Genomic DNA, 27,118 nt, shown 5'->3' with positions numbered 1-27,118 from the left:
GCCTGAAATAATGTACAGATAGGCACTCGAGGTCTTCCTCCACCAGTAAACCTGGAAAGTCTCCTACTCACCCTGGCATCACAATCAATGTCCAGATTTCTGGTTAAAGTTTTTTTCACTGTAGCTTCTTTCCCAAAGGGTTCTTCTTCAAACTTCAATTATAATATTATGTTCCTTATTATAACCCATGTGATAAGATGCATAATTCTAGCACAAATGTTTTTAGAATTATGTCCCCTTGAACATAGCATTTTTCTTATACTTTTTTTTTTTTAATTGGCTTTAAATTTCAAATATATTTCATATCATCACCTAAATCATATTCACCTAAATTCAATATCCCCCTACCATTTTTATTGGCGATGGATAGCAAAAAACAATAAATGACACAACATTTTTAAAATATTTATTCAAAAATATTATGACTTAAACCTAGGCAAAATGAGAAACAGCCTTCTGGGTGTAATTCAAACAATAAAACACAGTAAAAAGATTTTGCTGATTTCTGTTATGATAAAAACTGGTATTCCAATACCACGCAGAAAAACAAGGTAATATCTCTAAAACTTGTTACATGTGTAACTTGTAAACATAACAAATACTTTTCATTAAAAATTTATGAACATGCAGATTTAAATTTCTCTCAAAGAAACTATCACACTGCTCCTAGCAAAACTTGAAAAAGGAAATTTGTACAAAATTAGTTGAACTATGAGGTAATCTATAAAAAAACCAAAAACAAAAGTACACGCCACTGCAAGGGCCTCAAAGCATTAATCTGACCTAGCAGTCAACTCGTAAACCTTTCATAGACTGAGTCAAAGTCCATTTGATGTTTTGATGCTGTTTGAGACATGGCTATAATGCTATAAGATCCAAAGTACTGTGTGCTATTTCTAAAAATATAAAGTGTGCTGCACATCACTTGAACATAATAGTAAAAGTCCAAAGAGGAAAGAAATCATGTTGTTCAAAAAAAATATTTCTAGTAAAATGACTTGAACACTTTTGGCAGTCAGCTTGTAACTCTTCCTCGCAGTTACACACCATTAAGTTTTAAGACCAGGTAAAAATATAATAGTACCAGATTAGGCAGTCACTACACATTTTAATCAGATGGCTGACATCGTAAATATTTTTGTTTGTTTTTTTCATTTTACGCCTTTTCCCAACAGTATTCAGTCATATAGGCAGGTAGTTTCCTAACCATCGTTCCTGGAGAGTTACACCACTACTAGACTACCTTCCTCCGTGCTAAACTACCAAAGCATCTCCAGGGGATTGAACCCACGCCAGCGAGGTAACTGGATTAGAAGTCATCAACTCTAACCCCTCAACCACGGAAGCGGTACTAAATAAATATTAAATTATTTAAAAGCCAACTGACAGGTATAAATAAAAACAAATCCATGTAAGGTATGTTATTCCTTATTATTTATAAATGCAAAAGAAGTATTTTCCTTAGCAACCCATAAATTGAGCAAATATTTTTTATAATAATACTTACATTATCAGCTTCGGTGATGGATCACGTGCATCAAATATTTTAAATTGTTCGCAAAGATCATAACTTAAAGAAGAAAATAAATATCCTTTTTCTGGTATTCATTTGTGAGATTTTCTTACTTAACTCATCAAGCAAACTAAAATGAGTTATATAAAAAACTTAAATCACACTAATACAATAAGCAAAATTTAATAAAAATATCATCAATTCATAAAATACTTCCAATTTTTAACAACTATACCAATACATGTACATATGATATCCTAAAAGAAAGGTAAGTAAGTAAGTAAAGTCTTTAAAGGTTAAATGGGAGGTTACATTTTGTTTTGAGATTACATTAAACAATACTGTTACAGTGTAAAATCATCATATACATGTTAAAATTAGTCTTTGGCAGAAAGCAGTACAGTGTACAAAGCCTGTAAATCATTAAAGCTGCATGCCTCCAGAGCAGCCAAATATTTAAGGAAAATCAAACTCAAGAAAAATGTAAGATATTAAGAAAAGAAAAAATAGTCACCATTCAAAAAGTAATTACAGGTTATATGCAGTTAATGACAAATTTAACAGTATTTATCAACATATTACTACTGTGTTTCTATTTAACATATTCTGACTTATTTTTTGTAATTTTTGTTGTTTAAAGTGCTGTTTGCAATTAAAAAAAATACTTTCTTTGTTCACTTACGATATTTTACTGTTTATACATTTAAATACAATCATGAAAATTAGCATGAATCTGGAGGGATGCTGCTTTGATCTATTCTGTGAAATTAGAATGATTTATCAATTGATATCTATTTGGAAATTAATGTTGTATAATCACAAAATTTGATACTGCTTGGTCATAACAACAATATATACCTAAATTTTTTGATATTATTGAATTTCATATCTCATCAACAACACTTTCCAAACCATTACCATTTGCTAAGATGGACAAACCACTTCTTAATAGGTGATGCATGGTTTATAGTCCTTTTAAATATCACAAAAGAAAAATACCCCGCCACATTCCTTGCATTTATAATAGACAGGTCGGTATAGATATTCTGAATAAAGGTCAAACAAGGTGATAGATATGGCATTATAAAACCCACAACAGTACATCCTCTTTGACCCTATACATCATTTTTTAGACATTCAGAAAATTAAGACTCAATATAAACAGCTCAAAATTAACAACAATGTAACAATATCAGAGCTGTAGCAAATCTATATTTTTCATCTCCAAGCCAGAACTATAATTTAATCAATATCACTATACAACCGAACACTATGTCTACAAATCATGCCAAATTGTTCTATATTGATAGTTTTAACATAGCACCAAAGCTACTGAAGTAAATTAATAATGTTAAGTAACATTTATAACAAAACTTGTTTCAATATAAAATACAAACTTAACATCAATGAATAAACAGAACACAACAAAGTTACTATCAACGCTTCATTTAACCTGTTCACGCTGATTTTTTTTCATGTCATTATTGTTCATAAAATTATAAATTTTCACTGTGATTAAAACATCAAATAATATTGTATATGAGGAACAAAGGGAACAGAATGTGTTGAATAAGCTTTCAAAGCCTAGGAATAAAAATAAAACCACATAAAAAGCCAAACAAGATCTTCGGTTTATCAATGTTCCTTGGTACTAGCAGCAAACACCTCGTTCAATTGTTGTGTCACCCGTATAAATGTTGTCCTACGACTCAGTTCTTTAAGTTTACCAGCACCTACGTACGTACAAGTTGATCGAAGACCACCGAGTATATCTTGTACAGTAACTTCTACGGGTCCACGATAGTCAATCTGTACAGTCTTACCCTCTGACGCTCTGTAATATATGATATACATTGGACTTAAAGAAGGGTTATCATCTAGAAACATATTTCATTGGACTTAAAGAATGGTTATCATCTGGAAACATATTTCATTGGACTTAAAGAAGGGTTATCATCTGGAAACATATTTCATTGGACTTAAAGAAATGTTATCTTCATTAAAACATATTTCTGACAATATTTATGAATAAACACTGTATCTATGCATCATGTTAACGACACCAAATCAGAAATTTTAACACTCAGTTATTATGTTACTAATCATGATACATGTATACTACATGTTTACATAATTCTTATTAGAAAACGGTAACGTTATGCCAATGACTGGAAAATATACCATAATACAATATACATGCAACATATCGAAAATGATTTTCATTTTCCTAATTTTATGGAGAGACCATTACTTAATAGCTGCTTTCACGCAATCCTACAAGTGGTCTCTAAATACAAGATAAGATGTGGGTATTTGACAAAGTAATTAATGCTCTAAACTTTTTAAACTTAGGCTTTAAACAAGACATGAACACATTGTTAAAAATGGTTACACAATTAGAAATTTTATGAAATACATTAGAAAGGGTAAGAAAGAAGGAAAATATATGAATTTCAGTCAGTATCAATACAAAAATCAAAACCAAGTATTTGTTTGTATTGATACAAATATTGTATATTCTGACCGAAACTTACCAATATGTGCTTCCTTTTTTATCTCAACAATTCAGACAAAAACAATACAAGAATAATTCTTATAAAATACTGAGAGTTTGGTGCGAAAGGGTTGTAACTCTAATGACAAAAAGAAGGAGTTACAACCCTTTTGCACCAAACAGTCAAAAATTATTATTATTAACTGTACCTGTATTCTGCAACTCCTCCTGCATGTTTCTTCATGGCTGTAGCTGAACTCATACCATAAAACATTTTAAATTTTTTCCCGTTCTTCTCCTCGATCTCTCCACCAGACTCGTCGTGACCGGCAAACATTCCACCGGCCATTACATAGTCAGCACCAGCTCCAAATGCTTTAGCTACATCACCAGGACATGTACATCCACCATCCTACAATCAACATTGTATAAACAAACTTCAGATGTCATTTATGAGCAAAATACTAGACTACTATTCCATTAATTATTGTGACAGCTCAGAAACTACTTATTGATGGTATCAAAAAGTTAGACCAGAATAGTAATGTAAACTCAACAAGAACTTAATATTCACTGTATTATATATATACAAAAGTAGTAGCCATGACTAGGTAAGTGTTACAGGTAATAATTTAATATACCATACATGTAGAACAAAACAAGTGAGTTCTAATATATATTTTATTCAAGACAGTTTGGAAATTATCCAACAAATCAAAATGAAACACCTTATCCTATTAACATTTTAAAACAAGAACAATTTTTAAGTTACATATACAATAAGGTATGTAAATAATGTTTTTTCTAAGGAACTTGCTACTGTAAATAAGAATATTTGAACTTACAGAAATTATGTGCCCACCAAGACCATGGGCAGCATCTGCGCACTCTATGACAGCACTAAGTTGAGGGTATCCTACCCCAGTCTTCTTCCTGGTGGTACACACAGAGCCAGGTCCTATACCAACCTTGATAATGTCGGCACCAGACAGTATCAGCTCCTCCACCATCTCCCCGGTAACCACATTACCTGCCTGAATCAAAACATAGGAATTACTTAGAACTAAAGAAAACAAGCAATTATCATAGTATTGCAAGCAATCCATAAGTCCCCTACCGGTTAGAACCCCAGCAACATTCTGATGGGCCATTGGCCATTCAATTTTACCAGTGAATGAATGACATGAATGAACTTAAATCTTTTGAGTTCTAAGTTTGTCTATATCACAGTAATGCGTTTAAGTTTCCCTGCCTAGTAAGGAAATTATGTTTATACAACCCTGTCATATTATTACAATGTGGGATTTTAAAGTAAATCCTATAAGGAATGAAGAAGTTGGAGTAAAAAATACCAATTTCTCGAAAAAAAATCTAAGTTCTAAAATCTAATAATTCTGAAAATAGTCTTGCTAAAGTATTTAACCTTCTCAAAAATGTTGAGTGATAATAAGAAACATATATATGAAGTTTGAAGTAGATACATTAGAAAATAAAGAAGTTATTTAAAAAAGACAACATTTTTTTTCATAAAAATTCTAAATTCAAGGGAGGTAATACTGATAATTTTTGTGCTAGAGTTGTAAACTTTGTCACATATGATGTGGTTGATGACCAGAAACTTATATTTTAAGTTTGAAGTAAACACCTTAAGAAATAAAGAACTTATCGTGAAAAAGCTGAAAAATTTAAATCAGAAATCTTGAAATGCAGGCTATTTGTTGCCATAGCAACCAGAAATTTCAACATAGGAAGAAAAGAAAAAGACGTGCATAATCTCCAGACTGCCATCTACCCATATTTCAAGTTTCATAAAAATATTTTCAGTACTTTTTGAGTCATCACTGGATCCAGTTTATGTGTTAAATTTGCCATATTTTCAGACTATTTGTTGCCATAGCAACCAGAATTTTTAGCACAGGAAGAAAAGAAAAAGACGTGCATAATCTCCAGACTGCCATCTACCCATATTTCAAGTTTCATAAAAACATTTTCAGTACTTTTTGAGTTATCACTGGATCCAGTTTATGTGTTAAATTTGCCATATTTTCAGACTATTTGTTGCCATAGCAACCAGAATTTTCAACATAGGAACAAAAGAAAAAGACGATCATAATCTCCATACTGCCATCTACCCATATTTCAAGTTTCATAAAAATATTTTCAGTACTTTTTGCGTTATCGCGGGATCCAGTTTTGTGGACGGATGGACGTCCCTTCCAACATTTTTGCTTTAGGGGCTATTTTCTTTGTTATTTTCTTTGTCTACTTAAGGGCTACTAGCCCATAAACCCTTTGATCACGGAATGAACCTAATGTTCTCTTTTGCCCTCTTTACTGTTATGTAGCCCCTAAACCCTCAATGTTTGCTCGGACTGACAGACAGACGGACAGACGGAGGGTAAACCTAAAGTCCCCTCCGGCTAAACTGGTAGGGGACTGACAAGCACTTCTTACAAGTATCATACAAGCTTTTTCATGACGCAGACTACCATCCGATAGCTTAAAAGGTAGAGCATTGGACTGTGAATCAGGCTACTAGGTGTAGGTCATTTTGATGGTGATGATCATGAAATCCTTTCTACTGTCATTCGTACTGTACCTCTGATGTTGCAAGTACATGTATAGAAGTTATCTGTTCCTTGCAAAAGTGAAGGCAACTAGTACTGGTTAAATGCCCAGAATCCATGCAGTGGCTGAAATGTGGTCTGGTAAATTCAATGTGGCTTACTGCCATGATCTGGAGTGTAAACTAGTAAAACCATCACCACTACCATTATGCAGATTAAGCATATACATTGTAAATCAGTCAGTGGATGATTAAAACAAGAAAAATGTTCATCAGAATTTTTTTTTCCATTTACTTTTCAACTTCAAAATCTCATGTGAATTATATAATACTTTACACATACATGTTATTGTATATACATGTATCTACATGGTTTTGAAGATATATATCAAACAAACTTTGAAATAAAAAATTTTTTTTAGGCATCTTGTGTTCTTCTCAAAGGGAGGTGGCTCTGGAAAAATATCTTTCTCTGACTTGACACTTGAAGGTACCAGAATTACAAAATAATGTACACAGTTGAAACTCAATTATAGACATACAAGTACTATCATATATTCTGCTGGAACTTACCATAATGGTATGTTTGGGGAATTCTTTACGACAATCCCGCACAAACTGTACAAAATGTTCAGAATAACCATTGGCAACATCTACACATAGATATTTGATATCAGGGACAGCATCAAGTATGTCCTTCAACTTCTTTAAATCACCAGAGCCTGTCCCAGTACTGGCTGCCACGTGCTGAAAAGAAAAATTGTGTAAAAATATTTTTTTATGTTTTATGTTATACAAACTTCAAACTTTTGTATGCATAATCAGTGCATAATTCCTTAGTAATATCTTATATTTAGCAGGTATTGAAAAAAAACTGGTTCATTTAACTTGTTTTCCTCAACATGAAAAGGAAGTTAATTATTTCTTTGCTTAAATCATAACATGTCAGGCCTTGACATTAACTTTTTTATTTGGTTGTCCTGTCGGGCAAGTACTTTTGAAAATTACTTGCCCTGACCCAAAGCTTGCTTGCCCTGACCATTTTTTATGTCTCTGTATCACATTTGCAGATGAATTGTTATTATTTTCACAATTATCTACAGGAGAAACGTTTTTTTCTTTGAGGATATATGATAAATTTTAGATTTTAACGGCAAAAATAAACAGCCAGAAATCGGCAAATGTTTAGACGGCTAAATTAAACTATGTTCAAGGCTGTGATTTGAACTTTAACAGGGTTTGAACACCTTTAATAAGAAGAGGTGTTGACATAATTAATAATGTTAATCAAGTTTTGACATATTCATCAGACAACCAGATAGTCTGTGTACATGTACAATTGCCCCTGCTGTGAGGTTCGTTATTTATCGTCTCCACAAATGTGATCCGTTCTAATTAAGTCTAATTAAGATTGAAATTGTAATTTGCAAGGATTATTGGTCATAATATTGGAATTTTATATGTTTACTTATGATTTTTTTCACTTGCCCTATCGGACAAGTTTTTTTAAAATTCACTTGCCCTGACCAAACTTTTGGTTGTCCCGGGCAGTCGGACAACCGTTAATGTCGAGCCCTGCATGTTTTTACATAAAAGGAAGTTAATTTATTCTTTGCTTAAATCATAACATGTTTTTACATATTTCAAATATTAAAATAAGAACTTTATTTTTCATAACTGTTCAAAGTAGCTTAAATGTGCTAATACCTCCTAGGCATGTAAATACATGTTAAGATTACATGATTTATTTAATAAAATTATTTTACATGTACCTCTAAAATATCCTTGTTATTCTTGGCAAACTCAATCCAGTCATCTACTGTATAATGCTTGTGTATGACAGTGAACATCAGATGCTGAAATATATAAAACGCATGTTGAAGACAAGACCATAGAGTGTAGACACAACTTAAAGCATTAAAGTTTGCTCACCTATTACAAGTTATTTTCTCTCTATCACCAGGGGCTGATAAAAGGCCCAATTCCCAGACAAAATAATCTCTTGATGAGCTTTTTCTCAATTTCAAAATATTTCATTCACAGCTGCCAAAAAATCAAACTGTTTCCATTTTTGAGAAAAAAATCTAAAAACTTTTTTTCTTCAATTTCTTGTTTCTTAAAATAAACAAATGAATAAAATTCAAAACATGTATATGGTAGTTTTTCTATTTCTTATAATTTTTCAAATTTCCTAAAATTCAATATATTTTTTTCCCAATTAAGACCTTTTCCAAATAGCGTGGGGGTGGGATTCTGTATTAATATGATAATGAAATGAAGTATGCACAACATATAATGGTCTCTAATTCTTTAACATAACTGAACAGTACCTTTCCAACAGCTTTTGCCATCTCAAAAGTTCCTGTTGTGTCCATGTTGGCTACCATAATTGGGATACCAGAGTATGTCTGGCCTGAATTCCGGAACTGGAACGTTCTAACAAGATCCACCTGCAAAAATTGTTTAGGCTCCCATTAATAAATCGAGAAATGATAAAATCAATATTTCAAAAATATAATTTTCTGTAACTGACTTGCTATTAATAACACAACAGGCATTTTATTCTTCACATAATGAATCATACGTACATTTCATTATGACTTATGTACTGTATATAGTGTACATGTATATCTGTGGTCATACATGTATGTCATCCAGTAGGATATAATTAGTATATGAAGCATGCTGAATACAGCGAAATTAAGGAATCTAATTAGAAATCTTTAACATGCTACAAGGTATAATTATTAATTGTTAAAATAATATATTCATTAAATTCTTTCTTTATATGATATTGAATATTAAATTTCACAAAGGACTGTTACGAGAAACATAATATTTGATACTATTTTGCATATATTTGCATAATGTTATCTGAAATTGCTTTGTCATTAAATAAATTATTTGCTTGCATGTCTGTAGTCTGTATATACCTTATATGGTTGAAATATTATTATCTTTATATTAAGCATTTTTTAATCATTTGGCATACATGCCATAACGTCCCGGATGCCCGGGATTGTCCCGGAAAATCGGATGTCTGTAACTGTTTTTACCAGTTGCTGTAGTGTACTCCCTTATCAAAACATTAATTGCTGTCATCCAGTTGTTAATCTCCTGCCTGGGGGCTTGGCAGAGATCTTTATCTATCAACATGCTTGAATGACTTCAATGTTTAAACTGCATAATTGATTGGTTTTATTACTTTCCAAAGGTCTTATGAAATTAATAGTCACAGATAGTGGCAAATACACTGTAGATGTGTTATATTGCACACCATATTTTACTATCTTTGTTTTTGCGAAAGCCCTATTATTAAGAAATTGAAAATTATTATTTGTAAATTAAAAGGGTGACAAGTTTTATCAAGATTATACTAAATGAATCGCGTTTTAAATAATAAGTTTTTCTAAGATTTTTTTTCAGATGAACTGATTGGTTATAAATTTTGCTTTTAATAACTTTTTTATTGCAGTTATATTTTTTTTAAATAAAATTTAAATAGTACTGCCCTCTTTAGTATCTAAAATGGATTCATTGATGGAAAAAATTCTTATTGATTTTTGTTACAATTGAAAGACAGTACTTTAATATCACTTTACTTTGGAAAAACGTCTATTATTCAGAGGAGTACATTGATAAAGTGTTTAAAAATTATTTTTATCAACAGTCGCGCAAACATTGGTTAGTGTGCTGTTGTTTTGTAAATGCATAATACGTACTAAACCCAGGGGAATTCTATTTGAAATACCCTGCAAACAATAACCTGTAAAACCATCCAAAAGGTACCATAAACAGCACTAGAAAGTCAAGGAAATAACACCATTTTCAACCTCATATTTCAAAATTTTCTCAGTCTATGGGAGGGGACACCCCTCCCAGGCCCACCCCAATTACATATATTTTTCTTAATTCCATATCATCTAAATATTTTACGAAAATATTAGTATACACATATATAAGCGAAAGTACATTGCCACTCATAAGATGAGCTATAAAACACATCAATTACAATTTTTGTCACATGAACAAGATATTGGCCCAATCTTCAAACATGCACAATTTTCGCCTGTTGCATTATTTTTGTCAAAATCTTCCACCCATATGACAGCCCCCCCAGGAAACCATGTTCTGTATCCGCCCCTGTATAAGGGGTGAACAACATGGCTGCGCCCATTCGACCCATTCACCAGGTTTATAACTTACAACTAACTTGCTTTTAGGGAATAATAAATGAAATAAAGATATACTATAAAATGATAAAAGACTACTTCTAAAACTAGTCAGTTAACTGTTTATCATTAAAATTCAGGAGCAAGTCGTCCTAATTTAATAACGTTATACGATTGACACACCCCCTCCCCCCTTTTCCACAACTGCCTCCACATTCATTATTGCCGCGATGAAAAGTGTCCCAGAAAGCTGTCCAAAAATTATGGCATGTATGCATTTGGATTAAAAAATGTTTATGGTTTGAGTATTTAATAGATAACATTTGATTTAGAGATAGAATAAGAAAATTACTGGTTTAACTGAACTTACAATTATTAATGTCATTTGTATATCGCTAATATAACATTCAGTTAAAGGTAATAAATTAGAAGTGCTGTAAAAAGATGCAGTATTTCAATGCATACCACCAACTGGGAAAAACCTATCTTTTTCAGTTAATACAGAAATATATATCGTTATACTTAAAAATTCTTGAAGGAAAATGATAAGTGGGGCTAATCGTCACTGAACTGGGGCAAATTATTATCAGTTTTAATATTGATAACCCGAAAGTTAAAATGATCAATTTCTGTTCTTAAGATAGATACAAAGAACATTTTATATCACAAATATACTAAAATCTTATCATTTCTTAATATGACTTAATTTTAAAATTACTTGTTTTAGTGAGGCAAATCACTAAAGTTTGGGGCGAATCATCAGTGGGCCAATTCATTGTCAATTCATGTAACATAATGGTATCATTTGTTTCAATAATGGTAGTTGTTCTCTAATGGCTCTGTCATCTTTGATATATATTTTTAATAGATCATAAGATTTCCATTAATTAAGGCAGAGACATAGATAGTTATCTATGTCTCTGATTAAGGCATTATCTAATATCAGAATTATATTGACCTTTTAGTATATTCTTAAATACATGCGTCATTAAGTAATGGAAATATTCTGTTGTGCTGCAAGACAAATAAAAAATATCATATCAAATGTTCTAATCAGTACAATACACCAAATGAAGAAATATTTCATATTTTCTGAAAATCATATAGATTTTTTTTGGCAAGCAATCGATAATTCCATCAATGACAAAAAGTATTCTTACGTCAGATCGGCTACGCAAAGTGCTCCTTTTAGGTCGAAACAACACATCCTTGAAGTCGAGTTTGATGTCATTGTCTATTCTCGGCATGATGACAGTCAAATGTTCCGATCCCTGACAAAGAGTCCTTATCCGATTTAGTTTCCCTCGTTGGTGTCTTGCTGGCTTTCCGCTCTCTATCCACTTCGGTACAAAGCGCGTATATGCGGGGTTCCAGAAAACCAGTTTATTTTCGCCTCCATTGAAGAGTGTTTCAAGAGTGTTTCAAGATCGATTACTCTTATTTACTCTTTGGCTTCTGACAGATCTGAAGATATTTCGCGGAGATAATTATCAGATTATTCGCTGATAAAATAAGGATGTTATTTAGTAAGTGTTATTTTCTCTGCTTGCATAAATTATGTGTGGATTATCTCTGTTTTCATTTAATTTTGTAATTATTCATTTTGTAAAGCCACCAAGAATTCAGAAGTGGAACAAATTATTTCAGAAGATAGACATAGATAGACTAGACTCTAGAGTAGAGTCTATTATTCGTTGACCCTACTGTAGCTAAAAATATTTCAGACTTAAGAGTTTGACTTTGGGGCAGGAATAATCTTGGTCGTCATCAGCAGTGCGATTGGTCCATAGCCGCACCACTATTTTATTATTATTTTAGCTAAATTTTAAGACAAATGATGTGACTATAAACACTGATAAAAAAATCTTTAAAAAATTATATCCAAAAAGCCCGCCTAGATATTTCAATAAAATGTGGTGGTGTTCAAAATGAAACAAGGATAAAACAGACTGAGATGTGCATGTGACTTGAAATTGATTAGCCTAACAAATTGTGCCCTTTTGCGCTTTTTATTTGATTTACAGACACTTCACCACAAGACACTTCACCCTAGGCCCTTTTTGCATGCACCACCCCTCAGACAGTTCACATCTCATTTTAAGAAATTCGATTGAGACATTATTTATGTAGAAAATTTAGAATTTAGGGGCAAAGTGTCTTGTGTCTTACTAATTTTAGGGGGTGAAGTGTCTTAAGGGATGAAGTTTCTTCAAAATTTGAGGGGTGAAGTGTCAATCAAACAGTCTTATTACCATAAAATGTTGCTATTTTAAGTAGGGTTTCATCCGTTTAGCAATCATGCAAGTATCGATTCAATCATGCATATGTGCCATTTGCTTTTAAGGCAATTTGAAACCACATTTATTTCATACAAGCATTTTGGAAGTACCGGTATTCTTTTTAAAAACTTTACAGCATATATGTATGTATACTTATTTCATTCATTATATTATAAGATGATGGAAAATATGTAAATATGGGTTTTATTGAGACATGGTAGTTTTTCCTGTAAATTCCAATGAAACATATTCTGCATTTTTCTGCATCAGTTGGTGATCTAATTACCCTATTTTTGATAATTGACCTAGCCTCTTTCAGTACAGACTGGATGACTTCTGGCATAAGGTATACAACAGTGTTTTTTTATCTACTCTGGGATTGGTGCCAGTACCAGACTGATTGGGAAAAAATGCGTTATTTTGACTAAAATTGGGAATTTTTTAATGCATTTTTTAGTCATCACGAATAAAGATAGCTAACAGCTTCTACTGTCCAGATAGAACTATTGAGTGGTGATTTATATGAATATGTTGGATTTAAATGATTTTAGAAAAATCACTTGGCCTAGTTGGCATTTTGAACAGCCATTCTGGGAATTTAAACATTGGAAATTGGGAATTTTAATGTCTATTTTCTATTGGGAACAGTACCGTTTTAGGGTAGTAGTTATATATAGAGAAAAAAACACTGTACAATGTAACTATAAGTTTCTTTATTTGCTGTTGCTAACAGAATTAGATTGATAATTTAATACTAGTAAAAGTATTTCTTATTATACATGTATATACATATATTATGTAACACTGTATTGCAATGTGTTAAACAGATGCTGATCAAAGTCCAGTACATTGTTAACAATATAATGTTGTAATATTAAAGTGATAATTGATAGTTTACTGATATAACATTATTTTAAGTCAAGGTGATAATATTATTGAATATATTTAATTTAATTTTAACATTGTATGTAAATCATGCAAATTTTGCCTAAATTCTATTATACAAGTTTTATTTTGCCTAAATTCTACAAATTTTAGCTCGACTATACGAAGTATATGGAGAGCTGTCCTACTCGCCCCGGCGTCCGCGTCCGCGTCCAGATTTTAGATTAAAGTTTTGGTGCAGTAAAATATTTTTCACTATAACTTTGTCATTTCTTAAGGTATCAACTTCAAACTTCAAATATATGTTCCTTATCATCAACCACATCTTATGTGACAAGGTTCATAACTCTAGCACCAATATTTTCAGATTTATCTCCCCTTGAACTTAGAATTTTCCTTAAAAAATAATACTATTTTTTACTGTTACTTCTTTATTTCTTAAGGGATCAACCTCATACTTCAAATATATGTACCTTATCATCATCCCCATCTTATGTGACAAGGTTCATAACTCTAGCACCAATATTTTCAGATTTATCTCCCCTTGAACTTAGAATTTTCCTCAAAAAGTACTATTTCTTACTGTTTCTTCTTTATTTCTTAAGGGATCAACCTCATACTTCAAATATATTTACGTTATCATCATCCCCATCTTATGTGACAATGTTTATAACTCTAGCACCAATATTTTCAGATTTATCTCCCTTTGAACTTAGAATTTTCCATAAAAAATATTATTTTTTACTGTTACTTATTTATTTCTAAAGGGATCAACTTCATACTTCAAATATATTTACGTTATCATCATCCACATCTTATGTTACAAGGTTCATAACTCTAGCACCAATATTGCAAGAATTATCTCCCCATAAACTTAGATTTTTTTACTAGAAAAATGTTATTTTTAAAAAAATTTTTATTATAACTTTTTTATTTTTAAAGGTATCTACCTCAAACTTCAAGTACTTATTCCTTATCATCAATTACATTTTATGTGACAATGTTCATAACTCTTGAAGCAATATTTACACATTTATCTCTCTTTGAACTTAGGATTTTCTTTAAGAAATATAATAACTTCTTTACTTTTTAAGGAATCTACTTCAAACTTCAAATATATATTTCTTATCATTACACAAATGTTGTGTGACAAGGTCCATAACTCTAGCATGACTATTTCTAGAATTATTCCCCTTGATCTTGGAATTTATGTTAACAAATATCATTTTTTTACTATAACTTAATACATAATTATACATAATTGATTTTTCTTTCATAGTTTTGTCCTCCTTACTGCGTCCAGTATTTTATTAGTCGAGCTTCGCTGTCTCCTGTGACAGCTCTTGTTATTCTGACTGTCTGTATGTAACTCAGACGCAAACACCTGCTACTTTTTTTTACCCTTCTAAGCTATGTTAATTTTTTTAACCAGCAATTATTTATTGTTGCTTCGTTATTTTTTTTAACATTGACTTTAATATCTCCAAATGCATGTTGAAACATTGGTAAATGAATTATTTTTAAATCCCTTCATATGATAAATTTCCGAAAAGAACTTGAACTTGTCCAGCTTCCATTTTTGGAACTGTCCATTATCAATTTAGATGGATATTAAGTTGAAAATTGAAGTAAGTCAGTCAATGGTTAGAGCCTGGTCAGACTGCATGATTCATATCACTGGACGTTTCTCAGCAGAACAAATGCTGATACTTCACTTTATATGAGCCGCGTCACCACAAAACCAACATAGTGGGTTTGCGACCAGCATGGATCCAGACCAGCCTGCGCATCCGGGCAGTCTGATCAGGATCCATGCTGTTCGCTATCAGTTTCTCTACTTGTAAAAGAGTTGGTAAGCGAACAGCATGGATCCTGATCAGACTGCGCGAATGCGCAGGCTGGTCTGGATCCATGCTGGTCGCAAACGCATTATGTTGGTTTTTTCGTGATGCGGCTCATATTCTTTTTTTTCACTGATTGAATCAAATTATTTGTTGCCATTGATCTCAAAGTAGTCTCTAGTAGTCTCAAGACTACTAATTAATAATATTAATTAATTATATCAAATCTGTAGTCTACATATACATGTATTTAAGCTGTCCTTTAAAAATTTGCTGCTTTCCAAGGACTTACCCAAAGCCTTTATTATGTACATCTTATATTAGCAGAATAGTGGGCATTAAATTTTAATATTTTCTTGCATTAACAAAGACTAGAAATATTTTGTGTGTAAATTGCTTAAGAAATAGTAAATATAGGAGAATGACTCAGTTATTTAAGAAACAGACATTTGTATTCTTGAGATTTAATTGAACAACTAGTACCTGTTTGACCAAAGTGCCCAACTGATATCTGGACAATGAATTTGAATTAAGTCCTATATAGGTACACAAGGAAGTATAAGTGTCATTCCAAAATTGTTGAAAGTATATAAGTGTTTGTGTGTTTACAATATTAGCTTACTGAATAAACCTTCCCTCATATAACTTACCTACACCCACATAGTACATTGACTGACAATAAAACATAACAAGGTAGCTGTTAATTATATTCACAGTGATAATTGTACTATTAATTGAGACAGTGTTAATTACCATATTGATTCTTAATATACCTTATCCTCCGTGTAAACCCCCCTACTGATGTTCTTGAAAGAGGAAAAAATAGTAAATGGATAAATTTAGGTATAGATTATTGAATCATTAGCTTATATGATGTTAAACAAAGTTATCTTATTTGTTTAAAATTATTATTTTTTTAATGTTAACTATTGATTTTAATGGATTAACTTTGTCTGGTATAAAGTTGATGTTTTAACATTATTATTATTTTTTGATATAAAGATATGATATATCATCTCCTTCAAAAGCTGGCACACATGTGACAAACTTTGTCACTTCTAGCATGTGAACATGTGTCAGATGGATGTTGAAGCTTATTTTTACATCTTTATAATGTATTAAAAGTGATGAAAACTTATAAATTTTAAGTTAATCTGCTAAGTTGTTTCATCTCTATATTCATGTGCCAGGGAAAGTGATTTTGTGGAATGTTAATTATGAATTTATTGAAAGATACAGGTAACTAATAATTTTAACTTGATGTATTGTATGGTATATTAATGGGGGAATGTGAATTAAGAATTATAAGCAGTGATACTGAGTAATGATATTGTAATGGTTATTGTTATGAGAAGATATAAAAGATTTATAAGGAACTTAAAGTATACCAAGAATAGATTTACTTTTGCTTTATATTATTCAAATGTTCAAATATACAATGTATTTCATATAATATATCTTCCTTAAATTTGGTTTATGAGGTTTGTATCAGGTTATTGTACTGAAAAAAATAGGGTTTATTTAAGTTCATTAATGAAAGTCAACAAGTCTTTTCAAGTTATTTTATCACTTATAAGTCTACCTCCCGGAATGAAGTAGTATAGTGTATCAGTCATATGAGGAATCATGGTTGTCACAGCTTTTGCTAGAAGATTTCAAACAAATTGAAACATTCAAGATTGCTTATACTAGTTATAGTTTCAAATAGATGGAAAAGCACCAGGTTACTGATTAAGGTTTCAAACAAGCTGAAAAGCACCTGGTTACACTAAGGGTTTCAACTTTCATACAAAATGAAAAGCTCCTGGTTACACTGTGGGTTTCAACTTTCATACAAAATGAAAAGCTCCTGGTTACTCAAGGTTTCATACAACTTAGAATGCACCTGGCTGCTCCAGGTTTCATACAAATGAAAAAGAACCTGGTTACACTAAAGGTTTTATACAAACTGAAAGTCTTCTGGCAGCTGGAGGTTACAATTTCATACAAACTAAATGACACCAGGCTACTCAAAGTTTTATACAAACTTAAAAAACATCTGGTTTAACTGGAGTTTACAATTTCATTCAAACTAAAAATGACCTGGCTACTGGAGTTTACAATTTCATACAAACTAAAAAGTACCAGGCAACTCAAGGTTTCAGTCAGCACTTGGTTGAAGACTGTAAAAACCTTCATCATTATCTTGAGAGGTTGTCATTTGTAAATTGTTACAAAAGAAATAATTAGATAGTAAAAAAGTACTTTGAACCCAATATTTGGTGTGATAGTGTTTAATGTTTATTATATGAACTTATCCACTTGACATAATTTTATGAGCATGAAGTCATAATAAGATATTTATTTTGATGGCCGACCATTAACAGTTCAATTATCATCATCTAAATAAGGACAATTGCCCTCTCAATTATTTATGGTATTGGAAATATTTTGTTTGTGGACAGTCTTTTTATGTTTGCGGTTATAATGGTCAACCAAAAATATGTATTTTCTCTTGCCCAAGGTATTTTTGAACTTGTTGATCATCTTAACTATTTAAAGTGTGCTTATTTTTAACATGACTTTTCGAAGAATAGAGATTGCTTTTGTACTCACTCAGGTTTCAGCATTGGCATTGCCAGCTTTTACATGCAAGTTGGTATTTTAGAGCACAATAGGTCACTATGCAAGGCCTATAAATCTGACATGAATTTTGACAGAATTATGGCCCTTTTATAACTTTCTTGTAAATTCTGTCAAGCACTGAGAATATTCCTACTAACAGCTCTTGTATAAGTTATTCTTCATATTTGTCTTCCATTTTAAAACAGGTGGATAAGTTGATGGTCTGTTGTTGAGATTATGACAGTTAATTGCTTAGTCCAGTTAGATGAAATACTTCAAGAGACTTAAGATACACAAAATGTTTTGTTCAACCACTGTTGTAATTTCTTCGGTGTGTTAGTTAGTAGCTGGTAGCTAGGTAAAATACCCTGCATTATTTTGGCACCAGGCTACTTTACATTCCTTTCTGGTAAAAATTAAAGCAGGATAAAGTACAAACAGTTATTAAAAAAATAGCACCAAAAGTCACATGGATTTGCTAACCTGTAAAAGGGTTATACACACAGAACTTAACATGATGTTTAACTTGAATACCTTTATAATTTTTGTTTGTTTGTTTCATTTTACGCCTTTTTCCAACAGTATTTCAGTCATATAAGCGGGTAGTTTCCTAACCATTGTTCCTGGAGAGTTACACCAGTACTAGACTACCTTCCTCTGTGCTAAACTACCAAAGCATCTCCCGGGGATCGAACCCACGCCAGAGAGGTAACTGGATTAGAAGTCATCGACTCTAACCCCTCGACCACTGAGGCGGTTAGCTTTATAATAAAATGTAGAAATACAAAATTGAAAAACAGTTTTCTTTGATTGGCATCAGGTGCATAGAAAATGACCTTGCTTAAGTTTCAACGGAAATATATTGATGTAAGATGTCAGGCGTGAAAAGAAATAATCTGGGAAGAAAAGAGTTTAGCTCTATTTGATAATTTGTACCTAGGTTCAGTAGCAAATATAGCTGCCAATTTACACATAACTGAATACAAATGTACAGTTGATATATCAATTAGTTATGCATATAGCATTTCATGTGAACAGTCATGTTTACTCTAATCTTGAATTAATAAACACAGTCAAAGAAACATATTTTGTGGGAAAATTAATTTTCTTACCAATGTATGTAATTATTTTGTTTTATAAGGTTGTGTTTTTTTCTCACTTCAATTGTAAAAAGACCAAAGCCTGTTGATTTTGGAAACAATTCAGAAATTGCTAATTTGGGAAGTAAAAAAACTGGTGTAGGTTAATATTTTTTGGGAAATTGCATGATTTAAAGAAAATTACAATTGGAAAGAGGACTTTTATAGGCCTCTGTTATATAAGGAGGAAAATCACTGTAAGGTAATAATTTGAAACAAGATTGTAACCCTTTCTTGATATAATTACTACATACCATTCTGATTGATAGATTGATAATCTTGCATCTTGGTTTATTTGAGAAGCATAGTGAATATATGATGTGTTGATGCCTCCCTGGCAGTTTGGATAAGGTCTCTGACTTTGAAACACCTGCCCCTCACTGCTGTAATTTCTCTCATGCCAGCTAGCTTACCTGAAGGTAAGTGCTGGTTCTATGAGCTGCCTGAAATAATGCAAAGGGGGGTACGTCACTGGTTCAGTCCCCAGGTAGGACTTAATTTGAGCCGTGTCATGACAAAACCAACATTATGGGTTTGCGACCAGCATGGATCCATGCTGTTTGCTTACCAACCCTTTTACAAGTCAAGAAACTGATAGCGAACAGCATGGATCCTGATCAGACTGCGCGGATGCGCAGGCTGGTCTGGATCCATGCTGGTCTCAAACCCATTATGTTGATTTTGTCGTGACGCGGCTCATTTCTCTGTAACAATTGATCTGGGACATGAGTGTCTAATTGTCAATCAAAGTCTCTCACGACTAATTCAGAAATCATATGAGATTAGCAGTCAATCTCTTGCAGGGAAATTACCGTAATTTCTGGTAAGGTATCCAGGAAATCTGATGGATTGGCTGCTGAGATATGATGTGTTAAAAATTGGTGGAAAAATCAGAAAATCAAACAAACCTGTCAGAGGTTTTCCTCCAGAAGCTGCCAGATTACTTTATTGTGCCTCAAAAAACACAACTAGTAACAATTATAAATTAGGAAAGTTTATATGTTAAAAAAAATAAAAATTAAATGTCTTAAAGCATCTAGATGGCCTTTTTGGTGATTTTTTTAGCTCGACTATTCGCAGAATAATCGAGCTAATGCAGTCACCCATTTGTCGGCGTCGGCGTCGGCGTCGGCGTCCCTGTGGTTAAGTTTTTGTATGTAAGCTGGTATCTCCATAACTACTGAAGGGAATGGATTGAAACTTCACACACTTGTTCTCTGTGATTATCTAAGATGATTGGCACAAGTCCCATAACTCTGATTTGCTTTTTTTCATAATTATGCCCCTTTTTCGACTTAGAAATTCTTGGTTAAGTTTTCGTATGTAAGCTGGTATCTCCATAACTACTGAAGGGAATGGATTGAAACTTCACACACTTGTTCTCTGTGATTATCTAAGATGATTGGCACAAGTCCCATAACTCTGATTTGCTTTTTTTTATAATTATGCCCCTTTTTCGACTTAGAAATTCTTGGTTAAGTTTTTGCGTGTAAGCTGGTATCTCCATAACTACTGAAGGGAATGGATTGAAACTTCACACACTTGTTCTCTGTGATTATCTAAGATGATTGGCACAAGTCCCATAACTCTGATTTGCTTTTGTTCATAATTATGCCCCTTTTTCGACTTAGAAATTCTTGGTTAAGTTTTTGTATGTAAGCTGTTATCTCCATAACTACTGAAGGGAATTGATTGAAACTTCACACACTTGTTCTCTGTGATAATCTAAGATGATTGGCACAAGTCCCATAACTCTGATTTGCTTTTTTACATAATTATGCCCCTTTTTCGGCTTAGAAATTCTTGGTTAAGTTTTTGCGTGTAAGCTGGTATCTCCATAACTACTGAAGGGAATGGATTGAAACTTCACACACTTGTTCTCTGTGATTATCTAAGATAATTGCCACAAGTCCCATAACTCTGATTTGCTTTTTTACATAATTATGCCCCTTTTTCGACTTAGAAATTCTTGGTTAAGTTTTTGCATGTAAGCTGGTATCTCCATAACTACTGAAGGGAATGGATTGAAACTTCACACACTTGTTCTCTGTGATTATCTAAGATGATTGGCACAAGTCCCATAACTCTGATTTGCTTTTTTTCATAATTATGCCCCTTTTTCGACTTAGAAATTCTTGGTTAAGTTTTTGTATGTAAGCTGGTATCTCCATAACTACTGAAGGGAATGGATTGAAACTTCACACACTTGTTCTCTGTGATTATCTAAGATGATTGGCACAAGTCCCATAACTCTGATTTGCTTTTTTTGCATAATTATGCCCCTTTTTCGACTCATGAATTCTTGGTAAAGTTTTTGCATGTAAGCTTGTCTCTCCATAACTACTGAAGGGAATGTATTGAAACTTGAAGAGTTTGTACCTTTTCGGACAATTTTATGTATTCATATAGGTAAGCATTATTATACTCAATGAAACACCCTTGTGACAAATTTTCGAATAGTCGAGCGTTACTGTCCTCCGACAGTTCTTGTTTTTTTATAAAGACAATGATAGCATTGAGCCAAATGTTTGCGATTTTTATAAGAATGCACCTATAAAATTTGGAAGTATTATAGTCAGTCTTTAGCTGGAAAATATAGTAAAATACAATTTATAGTTATATGATAAAAAAAGACTATTGAAGACGGTCATCAGATCTTCCAATTGAAAGACTTAATTTTTCCAACATGAAAACAGTTTGTAGATTTTTATTATCTTGCAATAAAACAATTTGAGAAAGAAAATTTTCTGTTTCGAAAATGACCTTTCCATTTCATCATAAAACTGATATAGAAGAAAAGATCATTATTTTTTATCATAATGACTGGTTTGTGCAAAACTTTTGATATATTGATAGAAGCATACTGTTATTATGCCAACTAGCTGAGCAAGTTAAAGTATATAGTTTTCACAGCTAAATTACACTAGTTCATGTTAATAAAGTATTAAATGGATCATTCTATATAAGGAACGTGAGTTTCTCCTGATGTATATTGACAGATACAGATAGGGAATATTGATTGAAGATTAAAAATGTGTTAACTAAGTGGAATACAGATGGAATCTGGAGTTTATCAAGAAAACACCCCCATGGAGATAATGTCAGCCACTGGTCTTGATTTGTCTAGTTTTCTTTCCTGACAAGTTGTTTTAATATGCTACTGGAGATAGCTTTTTCACCTTTGATCTTGAAGGTGCGCTTTTGTGTGATCTTTTAAATTTGTCAAACTAATTGATAATTTCCTTTATGTAATGTTTTGAAATTTTCAACACTCAGCTCTACATTATTTACAGAAGTCAGTGGAATTTCTTTAAGTTAATACAATGTATAAACATATCAAATTGAATTTAGTCCCAAGTGTTCAAAACTACGGTTCAGAGTCTGACGTTGTTGGTGTGACTGTAGGAAATAACTACTTGATATTTGATTTGATTTGTTCATGCATTAGACAAGACTCATTCTATTATATTGACTACCTACTCCTTTCATATTTTATAATATACATATTCAAGTTAGTCATAGTTACTGTTTCATTCCTTATTTCAAAACTTTTTTTAAAAGGTTTTTCCACTGTTCATTGATATGTTATTCTGTATATTGGAATACAGTTAAACCTGACTATATTAGAGTACAGTGAAACCTGATAGTTATAATAGGCCAAACAGAGATTTGTGAAAAACAATTTTGTGGAAAGACAGTGAGCTCATGTCTGTGTGTTTTAGAATCAGTGTAAAATACAGTGTTTCCCTTGATTTTTTTCCCCTCTCTGCTAAATAAAGTTACAAAGTTCTGAAAATCAGTGGGGACTTTGAATGAGCAAGATACCAATAATACATTAAACGACCGTCTGCTGTTTAGACTGGATAAAACATCATGGTGTTTGACTGGTGTCTTTACATTTAAAAAAATTATCTTTTGTTTCAAAGAAGTGCACCTTTTTGGAGGGAGAAATGTAGGTGGTCTAAAAGTGCATTGTATTTTTCAGCTTTTTTGATAATTTTAGGTGCAGTCTTGAAAAAAAATGCAAAGGATGCTTTTGTTATAGAATGAGATATTACCTTTTGATGTGCATGTAATTATCATAAAGGAAGGTTGGGTGGGTGAGCTGAGTGCTGGTATTGGAAAGGTACTTCTTACCTACTTCACATGTTAAACATATAACTCCACCTGTTGATGTCTGTTAGAATTTACCTCTGATATTTAGTTGAAGAATAAGACTTTATTGCCATTCAATCAGAAAATATTTCGGATAGAAGGAATGAGAGAAATTTAGCAGTTTTTAACTACAAGTTAGTTGAATTGGTATTTAGTATTTGGATATTAACCAGGGGAATGATATTTGATATTTTATGCTTTGAATTACATGTACAGTGTAACAATGTCATGTACTTGCAAAGGTAATAAACTTAAAAGTATTCGGATTTTCTACCTTTTACAATTCAAATGACAATTTCATATTCAAAATATTGAGGAATTTAAATTTTACAAGTTGAAATCAAGAATTTATGCAATTTTCTATGAAAACATTGTCTGTATTAATTAATATGACTTGATTATAAATATATAACCATATTGACGGTCAAAATTTTTGTAAAATCTTTATGTTGCAAAATTGTGAGGAAGTTTTAGTTTAATATGAATAAATTTGTTTTAATTTTGTTATGATTATTATGGATGTTTTTTCTTATATTTTGATGTTTATTGTGAAAGTGGTGGTTTTTACTAAGGACTAATTTATTTGTTATTGTTTTGAGGGGACCAGTAGTTATTTATGATGGGTATATTAAGGGACTAGTCAATACAGTTGTTGATCATAGGGTTGAAGTTTATATTGATATTTTGTTGTCATAGGAACTTGAAGTTACTGACCCACTTACATTGTACCAGTGTATCAGGATAAAAGTACCAAAACTTTAATTAGTCACTATTTCTAGGAGCAAGACATGTACAAATCATCTAGTGTCATGTAAAAATATCAACATATGGTGCAGTTATAACTTTTGATGATATTTCATTAGCACTGTGTAACTGATTCTACCCATATGACCAGTGCATATCAAGATTAGCTGACACATCTGTACTGTCTGCACTGTTTCCTATCTTGTCTATAAATTTTTTTTTTAAATTTAAATTTTCCCAAAAAACAATAAACGACTTTGTCTAAATTGTAATATGAGCCTGTCCATTTACACTATATTAAGCATGGTATTTTAATTTAGGGTTAATCAAATACATTTGTTTATTCTCTTCCTAATTAAAGTTAAATGTTGAATTCTGTAAATGTACTATCGAAACATTACAAACAGAAACCATCAGAGCTTGGATTTTCAACAGTCAAAGTTTATATCTAGAATCCATTGCTTTGAAAACACTGATTTTTTTTTTTTAGGAAGCTATCCTGCTAGCTTACAGGACATCGGTTCTATTCAGGTGCAGGTTCATGTCTGAAATAATGCACAGGAGGGCCCCTGAGGTCTTTTCCACCAGCAAAGCTGTAAAGTCACCATATGATCTATACTGTCAGTGTGTTGGTGTGACGTAAAAACCAAACCCCCTAAAAAAAAGGACAATCATGTGTTTTTAACAGTCCTGAGAGACTCATCTTTTGACAAAGATCATATTTTCCATTTTCTGTAACTGGTCATGATAGCCAGGCTTGACTGTACTTATTGGTATGACCATGTGTAAAGAAAAGGGAAAAAAGCTAAAAGTTTGAATTTTCAGGTTTATTTTGAGATATTTACATGACACTGTGTCATTGACTGGTCACGATTAATTTGCAGAAATTTCTCACAGATCCACTGTTTTATTAGACACTTGTGTTTCTGTCTAAACTAGGATCAAGTCACAATCTCAGGGAATTTATTTCCCATCTCACTTTTAAGACATTTTTTCCATATAAGAGCTGAGGAGCTAATTACAATTGATTTATTGTATTCAGGACCTGTAAAACTAATGGAAAATACTGTGATGTGGTCACTGTTCTGCCAAGATAACAGATATCTTAGATTTAGAGAAAGGACAGTTCTGTTATAGGTCTGTAATCCCACAGAGTTATAGAAAGGATAGTTCCACTTTAAGATAGAAAGGATAGTTCCACTTTAAGAAAGGAAGGGATAGTTCTACTTTAAGCTCTAGAAACTTTCAATGTAATAGACTTCTAAATGAGAAATATCATTCCAGTTCTTAACCCTTTACTTTCTGAATTCCTTAAATGGGACTTGTTCACAGTCCATATTTGGAAACTGTTCATTGTTAATTTAAGGGATATCGGCTGAGGGTGAACATTTCAAATTAGTTATTGATGGGGGGGGGGGGGGGGGCTTTTGTCCTATGTGTAAATTTCATGGGGGGGCTTTTGTCCATCTTGTCATTTTTAGACGGGGGTTTTGTCAGGGGTGGCTTTTGTCCTACACTCATTATAAGCCTGTACAGATTGGAGGACAGTAAAAAATTGGAGGGACATTTCTATTTCCTAAATTTTGTTGAGTTCTAGGAATGATGGTTTTGTTGTGCAATTATTATGATTTAAATGTGCTTCATTTACAGATTCACTCAATGTCCCCTTTTGACAAAAACCCCCCCCCCCCCCTTGGGAAAACGGGATTAAAAAAAATGATTAAAATCTTTTTTCTCTTTTGGGCCTTTAAAAAATAGATTTTCATTTTTAAATCAGTGTCTTGTGCAAGATTTTTATTTATAAAAATGCAAAAAAAAAAAATTGGGGAAATTTACACTGGGGAATTGAAGGGTCATTGCTTTTGAAATTTTTTGGGCTCGGACCCAATTTATCACTTATACCTTAGAATCTGCTCTTTGTGTTATAAAAAGTTACAAGTCAATATACTGACATAGTTTTGGTGATAATATGTAATTTGTATGTCGCAATAGACCTGTTTTATAAGGTGTTTAGGCATTAGTGTGACGTCATTTGAAAGTTTTGTTTTGAATATCCTCAAGACATTAACAGGCCTGTCATACTGGAATCGGTTTTCTCAAAAGTCTCGAAGTTAAAGTGTAGGATAATTTTCTGCTATTGAATTATGTTGACAGTCATATGAATTGTATTTATAAGTAAATTGACCCATGTATTTTGTATAAGGGAATCCTGGGCAATATCACTCAATATAAAAAATTCCAATCATGTGAATTTTCGTTATTTTATTAAGATCCATGTGGTAAAATGGTTATCAGAAATCTCTGGAACATTTTTTTTTTCATGATGTTAGATATACATGACAGATTGCGGGTTTACTTATTTTTAAAAAGCGGGAAATTGATGAAAGCTTTGATGTAAAAAAAAATTAATTTTTTGGGCCCATGTTTTTTTAGTTTTTGTTTTCTTTGAAAAAAGGAAAATTTTTCTTTTGAATTTATAATGTAACAAAAATTTGAAAGCCCTGTTTTTCTAAAAGTAGGCACTGTTTATAAAAAATTTTAAGGGACATTAAAAAACAAAAAAAGGACTAGTGGGTTAAAAAAAATTTTTAAAAAAAAGATTAAAGGGGAAATTTTGGGATGTAGTGTTTTTTAAAGTTGATTTTTCATTTTAAACCCAAAGAAATAAGAGAAAAGGGGGGAATTTGTTTTTTTAAACACATATTTAAAATGTCTTTGTGTTTCTT

General features: G+C 32.0%; 1 protein-coding gene across 1 annotated transcript; it reads right to left on the bottom strand.

Moving 5' to 3' along the window:
- Positions 1-391: 391 nt before the first annotated feature.
- LOC132734765 (GMP reductase 2-like) lies at positions 392-12,099 on the bottom strand. The gene is made up of 7 exons (XM_060721611.1): positions 11,906-12,099; positions 8,904-9,023; positions 8,346-8,429; positions 7,147-7,320; positions 4,853-5,041; positions 4,217-4,419; positions 392-3,347 (listed from the first exon to the last, which is right to left on the bottom strand). The coding sequence occupies exons 1-7, from the start codon at positions 11,990-11,992 to the stop codon at positions 3,149-3,151; spliced, it is 1,056 nt and encodes a 351-aa protein (XP_060577594.1). The 5' UTR covers positions 11,993-12,099; the 3' UTR covers positions 392-3,148.
- Between the last annotated feature and the right edge of the window lie 15,019 nt (positions 12,100-27,118).

This window comes from Ruditapes philippinarum, unplaced genomic scaffold (genome assembly GCF_026571515.1).
Source record: "Ruditapes philippinarum isolate M1 unplaced genomic scaffold, ASM2657151v2 ctg3287_1_1_1_1, whole genome shotgun sequence".
Classification (NCBI taxonomy): domain Eukaryota; kingdom Metazoa; phylum Mollusca; class Bivalvia; order Venerida; family Veneridae; genus Ruditapes; species Ruditapes philippinarum.
This window is presented reverse-complemented; position numbering and strand designations above follow the sequence as displayed.

Coding starts and splice junctions, on each gene's coding strand:
- LOC132734765 (XM_060721611.1), bottom strand. CDS start 11,992: ATGCCGAGAATAGACAATGACATCAAACTCGACTTCAAGGATGTGTTG. Junction 7,321..8,345: donor ATAACAAGGATATTTTAGAG/GTACATGTAAAA, acceptor TTTTCTTTTCAG/CACGTGGCAGCCAGTACTGG. Junction 5,042..7,146: donor TCCCCAAACATACCATTATG/GTAAGTTCCAGC, acceptor GTTTTGATTCAG/GCAGGTAATGTGGTTACCGG.